A 7,918-nucleotide genomic window follows, 5' to 3' on the forward strand; every position below is an offset into this window, starting at 1 on the left:
CCCCTTTCTTGATGATGAAGTGATCAACACTGAGGCCGAGGTTAAGGAACTGCTCCAGAGTGACGCACAGGAACCAAGCAGGACTTTTTATTTAATCACATTTTCAACCAAAACATTGTATTCCAGCGCATTTTCGGATCGTTTCCATTGGTCCGTTTATCGTGAAACGTTCCCACAACGTAAAGAACAGCTGGTGTCTTCAGATGTAAAACAAACAGACAAAAGAAACCCAGGGCATTGATCGGATCTGACAATCTACTGAGGAGAAACCATCGGCGCAAGAGGAGAGAGAGAGAGAGAGAGACAGACAGAGAAAGAGAGAGAGAGACAGACAGAGGGTGCGATCTCACCGTTTATAAACCAGACTCTTCATGTTCTTCTAAAAACAAACAGGAACAGAGTAAAAGAAGCAGGGAGGGCTTTAAAGAAGAAGAAAAACACAGAGGGTCCCGCTGATCCTCTTCAAACTGAAACATCAACACAACTGAGTAATAACAGAAAACTGATGCAAGTAAAACACACACAGCTACGTCTAAGTAAGTAGTACACACACATCATCAAACTCCCCGCCACCAGGAAGTGTCTATGTGGCTCCGCCCAGGAGGAGGAGCCTCTCGCCAGCAGCACTCAGGACCAAACTAAACCCCAGATATGATTTCATACGTAAAGAGAAAGATGAAGATAAAAGGGTGTCTGATGACAAACATTCTTGTCCAAGCTCCACCCACAAACTCGTATTTTCATAGCCACTGTCGCTACGGCGCTAACAATCCCATTCAAACCAATGAGAAACTGCTCCACAGCCTCGTGGGTCCACCTCGCAGACGTGAAGTCAGAGGCAGTGGGGTCCGTGTACGTTTCATTAGTGTGATTCTGAGACCGAGAGAAAAGATAAAACGGCTCCTTTATTCGTTTCCTCTTTGATCAAACGCTGACAGAAACGAGACTTCAGTCCGTGGTTTTCTTTCTCGTTTCCGTCTCCAACACTAACATACGGTTCGTTATTCTGATTGGGAAGTGTGGGCGGGCCTAAAGCACTGCTCTCGCCTCATTGGTCCGTCTGAGCGATGACATGTTCTTTAGAGGCCCCCCCCCATTAAAATATGAGTCTCTGTGTTGTTTGTAAACACACGCGCCTTCATAAAACACTACTGTAGATTTCTTATTGACTTTTGTCTTAACGTTTATTCTTATGTTTTTATTGAAATTGGAGGGTTTTTCTTCCTTGGTTTTGTATATTTTATCTTTGTGCAGCAAACAATTTATATTTAAAAATGTATTATCAATTTGTGTGAAATTAAATTATATATTTGTTTCAGAATTTTAATAATAATGTGTTGAACAATTTCAATAAAAACATAAGAATAAACGTTAAGACAAAAGTCAATAAGAAATCTACAGTAGTGTTTTATGAATGCGCGTGTTTACAAACAACAAAAAGACTCATATTTTAATGGGGGGGGGGCCTCTAAAGAACATGTCATCGCTCAGACGGACCAATGAGGTGAGAGCAGTGCTTTAGGCCCGCCCACACTTCCCAATCAGAATAACGAACCGTACGTTAGTGTTGGAGATGGAAACGAGAAAAAAAGCGTTTGTTCAAAGAGGAAACGAATAAAGGAGTGTGTCTCAGAATCTCACTAATGAAACGTACACGGACCCAGTAGCTCATCTGTGTCATCAGTGACACAGGACGCTGTCGGCTGGATGTTTTTGGTCGGTGGACTGTTCTCAGTCCAGACACTGAGGGGTTTAAAAACTCCAGCAGCACTGCTGTGTCTGATACACTCTACACCAGCACAACACACACTAACACACCACCACCACGTCAGTGTCACTGCAGCGCTGAGAATGATCCACCACCACATCACACCTGCTCTGTGGGGGTCCTGAGCGCTGAGGAACAGGGGGAGAGGGGGGGGGGTGATAAAGTATGCAGAGCAACAGATGAGCTACAGTCTGTAACTGTGGAGCTACAGAGTGCCGCTGTGTGGAAAGTGAGTGTAGAAACAGGAAGGCGGCGGTTTTAATGTTTTGGCTCAATGGTTCTCAAAGGTCTGAATGTGGCAGTTCTATCAAGCTCGTCCAACCTAGCAACGGTTGCTATGGAAAAATGTATATAGGTGTAGGCTGAGCTTGGAGATTTCATTTATAAAGCAGCGCAGCGTATGAGCCCCACACTGCAGAGAGAGAGAGAGAGAGAGAGAGGGATGTAGAGGTTTGGGGTCGTCTTCTCTTTCTGTCTTCAGTTCTTCAAGATCAGCTCATAGCTCTGATAAACAAACTGGGCGACCTCTGGAGCACGACACTTCACCGAGAGCTAGAGAGAGAGAGAGAGAGAGAGAGAGAGAGAGATTAGTACAAATATTAAAATTCATTCCTAATGAAAGTGATGAATCCATTCTGAAATATCAAAACAGATTTTGAGCCTAAAGGAGTCATACGCTCTGGTTTAAACTCGTCTTTGCGCTCTCACATAAACACGGGTCCAGCGCTGTGATTGGACAGACTCAGACGAGGGGGCGGGGCCATTCTAAAGTCTCTGCACTTGACGTCAGAAGCGGAGCAGAATCAGAACGACTCGTTTTATCCCGTGTTTCTGACTCAGGCAGCGCACAGAAAACTGACTGGAGTCTTGTTTCACAGTGTGTGGGTTGGTGGGCTCCAGATTCACACTTTAACGTGAACTGAATGAAGGAGGTGATCATAATGCGACCCCTTTAACTACGCCCTGGATCTTTAAGAGCTTTTCACAGCTGTGTTTTATCAAAGTGTCTCTAAAGTCAACAAACCGAGACCCTTCTGTTTCTGTTAAATGTTTTTAAAAAGTAAAAGTCCCCAAATGATTATCACACCTTTCACATATGAAATAAACACAGAGCAGTGTTCAGAAAGTGTTATTAATGAGGAAAAGGGCTGATACCTGCCCTAGGAAAGGGTTAAAGTGAGGGAGGGGGGTGAAACAGTCACCTGAACAAAGTCAGTCCAAAAACAAGGTTCAAACAAGAGGTGAAGAACGGCATGGGGAGGAAACATATGTAAGGAGTGTGTTGTGAGGAGATTAGTGACATGAGACAAGCAGTGTGTGTGTGTGTGTGTGTGTGTGTGTGTTGGCTCTGTGCCACTGTTAGCGCTGCATGCACTGAATTAAGTGCTTTGTTTCAGTAGCAACTCTATTATGTGCAAGCTGTTCATTTCTGCATTAAATTTCACATTTCACAATCCAGGGTCATTTTTTCAGTCGCACTCCTTTTCCAACTCTGTGCTTCTCCACTGCATGATCCATGCTCTTACTGGACTCTACTCGTCTCCTCTCCTCCTCCACCAGGTGAATCAGGTACTGGTTCTGGAAGCGGGTTCTTGTTTAGTGGCTGTTCTCTCGTGGTTCAGAGCGAGTCGAGTAGGGACTAAACCGTGGCGTGTAAACCTTGCAGAGCGCTGATTGTCCAGAGAGAGTCGTCACTCTACGCCACGCAACGCAGACGACCAGCACCAACTCTCCATCTGTAAAATCTCCAGCTGCAGCAGAGATCACGTTTGTTTTTATTCGACTCACGACGGCAGCTCGTAAAATGACGCCGTGGTCTTTTGAAGAGGTTCAAACGCTCCTTGGATCGGTGGCCAACGAAAGAATCCAGCGAGAGCTGGACGCTGCAACAAGGAAGGAATAAACTCTACTGACCTGTCTGAACTGATGACGGAGCTGTGTTCAGTCCCAAACAACAACAACACGGCGATACACCATGAGTAAACACCGCTTAACGTTACCACCGCCGTTGTTGTGGTTTCCAAAGCCCACTGTCCCCCTTAGAGACGGGGTTAGAGACGACACTGATAAAACCAACCAGGGCCAATCAGAGTAGGGTCCAGTGCTGAGTGTGGAGCAGTAACGACAGAGTCTCTATTCTCCCTACAACTGTCAGTGTAACATCACATAGAGCTGTAATTTTAAGTTGAATATACTGCTTAGTGTTGCTTTAAAGTAAGGCAGATAGTCAGTTTAGTTTGAGTTATAAACCAGGGACAGTGAGGAAACGGCTGTTAGTTCAGATTAACTGAGACAGAGCGGAGATGTGAACTGAGACAGAGCGGAGATGTGAGGACATGCCACAGAGAAATATAACAGTTTAAAAATAATAACGCCAACCTCCATATCCTGCATTACGAAGACATCCACATGATGAAGGCAGAGGCAAGGACACACAACAAAGACATAAACGACAAACAACAAACAAACAGATAAACAAACAAAACATGACACCAGAATTAGACAGGGAAATAAATATACAACAAAACAAACAAGAATCCCACAATCACAGGAGACCCGGGGGGGGGGGGGGGGGGAGTATAGAGAGACAGACACAGAGAGAGAGAGAGAGACAGACAGACAGACAGAGAGAGAGAGAGAGAGAGAGAGAGAGACAGACAGAGAGAGTCAGAGAGACAGAGAGAGTCAGAGAGACAGAGACAGACAGAGAGAGAGAGAGAGAGAGAGTCAGAGAGAGAGAGACCCCCTGAAGCGTTGCAGTGATTAAAAGGTGAGATGACTCTCGGGGGAAGGTCACCTCTCTGGAGACGTCCGAGATCATTACAGCAATTAATTATACCTTCTGTCCACCATTGTGTGTGTGTGTGTGTGTGTAGCTTATTTACATAAACTAAAAAAGCTAAAACAATGTCCTCTCCTCAGGTCAGTGTGTGTTTTCTGTGTTTAACCCATTAATGCCCCACACACTCTGTGCTGTCCCCGGTTTTCTAGAAGACCAGAGAAGGTGTGTCTGGTAAACAACAAAAGTGAGTTGTTCAGACTATGGTGTGTGTGTGTGTGTGTGTGCGCTTGTTCTCTGTGTTCAGGTTTGTGTGTCCAATCATCATTATTCAGAGTCATTAATATACAAGCTGCACGGAAGTCCCCACAAAAACAGGAAAACCATCAGGACACATGAGCGTGAGAGAGATTTAAAGCTCACACTGTTTTTCAGATTATTCTACTTTTATTTTATGACATGTGTGTTGGCCGGTCAGCCGGTCTCTATCAGTCAGTCGGTCTCTATCGGTCAGCCTTTCTGTATCAGTCAGCCGGTCTCTATCGGTCAGCCGGTCTCTATCAGTCAGCCGGTCTCTATCGGTCAGCCGGTCTCTATCGGTCAGCCGGTTTCCAACGGTCAGCCGGTCTCTATCGGTCTCCAACGATCAGCCGGTCTCTATCGGTCAGTCGGTCTCTATCAGTCAGCCGGTCTCTATCAGTCTCCATCGGTCAGCCGGTCTCTATCGGTCAGTCGGTCTCTATCGGTCTCCAACGATCAGCCGGTCTCTATTGGTCTCCAACGGTCAGTCGGTCTCTATCAGTCAGCCGGTCTCTATCGGTCTCCATCGGTCAGCCAGTCTCTATCGGTCAGCCGGTCTCCATTGGTCAGCCTTTCTGTATCAGTCAGCCGGTCTCTATCGGTCAGCCGGTCTCTATCGGTCTCCATCGGTCAGCCGGTCTCTATCGGTCTCCATCAGTCAGCCGGTCTCTATCGGTCAGCCGGTCTCTATCGGTCAGTCGGTCTCTATCGGTCTCCATCGGTCAGCCGGTCTCCATCGGTCAGCCAGTCTCTATCAGTCTCCATCGGTCAGCCGGTCTCTATCAGTCTCCATCGGTCTCTATCAGTCTCCATCGGTCAGCCGGTCTCTATCAGTCAGCCGGTCTCTATCAGTCTCCATCGGTCAGCCGGTCTCTATCAGTCTCCATTGGTCAGCCGGTCTCTATCGGTCTCCATCGGTCAGCCGGTCTCCATCGGTCAGTTGGTCTCCATCAGTCAGCCGGTCAGTAGATCTGTCTGATGGTCAGTTGGTAGGTCTCTCTCTGTCTGTCTGGTGGTCTCTGTAGATTTCGGTCTGTCAGTCTGCCTCGGTCTGTCAGTGAGGAGGTCTCATGCGCTGTATCTACAACATTATAAAGGTTTCCCGAGTGTGTGCCACACATGCGTCTACGTCTCACGTGTGTAAAGGACGAGTAGAAATGGCAGTTTAATGTGATTTGTCCGTTCCACCTTCAAGTTTCTGTCTGCTCTCGCCCTCTCCCCCTGCGCTCCTCTACCCCACTCTCGCCCTCCCACACTTCACGATCTTATGATTGTAATCTGCACACGGCTGTGTTTCAGGGATCGAGGGCTACGAAGACCATGAGAACATCATCATGAGAGAAAGTGTGTGTGAGATCATTCAGAGAATATTTATAAACTCGTCACTATAGAAACAATGCAGCCTCATCTTTTCTTCTCGGTCTTTGTTCATTTTCTCTCACACACCCCTCTCCACTCTCCATGTGCCAACTACTACACACACACACACCCTGAGGGGCGTAGCTGCAGGGGTCCTGGGGGCTTGCTGAATTCCGACGGCTCAAAAGAAGATAAAATGCTTTTCGATGGCAATGAAAACTTTACAAAATGTTCAGTGGTCTTTTTCCTCTCAGCTCTTCATTTCCACCCTGAGCCAGTGACAGTGATCGGACTTCACCACAGATCTCTCTCAGTGTGGAATTACTGCCGTGTTTTTAAGGCTGTTCCTGACCACGCAGATATTCAGGAATCAGGATAAGCTTCGGGAGGACGTCAGCCTTAGGATCAGAGCATCTCTACATATTACACAGCCCTAGCCACAGCACATTAAAGTGTGAATCTGGAGCCCACCAACCCACACACTGTGAAACAAGACCCCAGTCAGTTTTCTGTGCGCTGCCTGAGTCAGAAACACGGGATAAAACGAGTCGTTCTGATTCTGCTTTGCTTCTGACGTCAAGTGCGGAGACTTTAGAATGGCCCCGCCCCCTCGTCTGAGTCTGTCCAATCACAGCGCTGGACCCGTGTTTATGTGAGAGTGCAAAGACGAGGTTAAACTCAGCAAAACAGACACAACGAGCGCGGAGAAATAAGAGCACTGAGTAAAAACGGATCTTCACTCTTTCGTGGATACGACGGTGTGCCATTGGACCAGGGGGAACTGAAACTTCAACACTGTTCTCTCTCTCTCTCTCTCTCTGGTCTCGTTCCCTCTCACTCTCTCACTGTTCTCTCGCTCCTCTCTCTCTCACAATGTTCTCACTCTCTCTCTCTCTCTCTCTGTTCTCTCTCGCTCACTCTCTCACTCACTGTTCTCTCTCTCGCTCATTCTCTCTCTCTCACTCACTGTTCTCTTACTGTTCTCTCTCTCTCTTACTGTTCTCTCTTCAGCTGCTCTCGTTTCCACTCCCACATCTCCCCCACGAAATGGAGCCAGTGACAAAACCCCGTCTCTAACCTTTGAAAGCCACAAAAGCGCAGGGGTAAAGCTGAGTGACCCAAGGAGAGTCCGACCCTAATGTGAACGCTGCTGTAACTTCAGAGATTTTACAAGCGGTGAGTTTGTGCTGGAACTCTGTGTTTCCTGGTGATTGACAGGTCTCTGGCCAATCAGAGCTCTGCAGGGTTTACACTTCATTTAGAACAGGAACTGGAGAAGAACCCGGTTCCAGGACCAGATTTGAACAGTAGGTTCCATGTGGTGGACAAGCACCATTTGCCCCCCCTCACCGTGTAGCTGGGGTTCCCGGTCTGAATGCGCAGCTCTGCGAGGACCCAGATGCCGTTGGTGAGTTTGATGGACTGGTAAAGCATGTCCTGAACCTCCACCGTCCGCTTGGCCACAGTGAAGATGTTACTGCCCTGCAGTTTATTACTGGCTGCATCTGTGTGGACACACACACACACACACACACACGTCAGTCTAGGTTCAATCCAAGGCTTTAAAAACTAGTGGAAACACACACTCCACGGTGAACACCACCTCGTCCAACTCTTCTTCTGAACTGTTAATAAATAACTGCTCTGGGAACAGTTTATACTAGACACTGGAACATTGCTGTGTGGATCTGAAGGCATTCTGCCACATAAAC

At 47.2% G+C, this 7,918-nt stretch overlaps 1 protein-coding gene across 4 annotated transcripts in view; it reads right to left on the reverse strand.

The window, feature by feature from the left end:
* Positions 1-1,543: 1,543 nt before the first annotated feature.
* The window catches only part of LOC136679227 (AP-1 complex subunit beta-1), a 67,558-nt gene continuing 61,183 nt past the window's right edge, over positions 1,544-7,918 (reverse strand). For all 4 annotated transcript variants that reach the window (XM_066657640.1, XM_066657639.1, XM_066657638.1 and 1 more), the window contains 2 exons: positions 7,557-7,711; positions 1,544-2,320 (listed from right to left, as the gene is read on the reverse strand). In XM_066657640.1, coding sequence (XP_066513737.1) covers positions 2,246-2,320; positions 7,557-7,711 — 230 coding nt within the window. In that variant the 3' untranslated portion in view covers positions 1,544-2,245. The remainder of the gene's footprint in view (positions 2,321-7,556; positions 7,712-7,918) is intronic.

The sequence above is a fragment of the Hoplias malabaricus genome, chromosome Y, assembly GCF_029633855.1.
Source record: "Hoplias malabaricus isolate fHopMal1 chromosome Y, fHopMal1.hap1, whole genome shotgun sequence".
In the NCBI taxonomy this organism is placed as follows: Eukaryota; Metazoa; Chordata; class Actinopteri; order Characiformes; family Erythrinidae; genus Hoplias; species Hoplias malabaricus.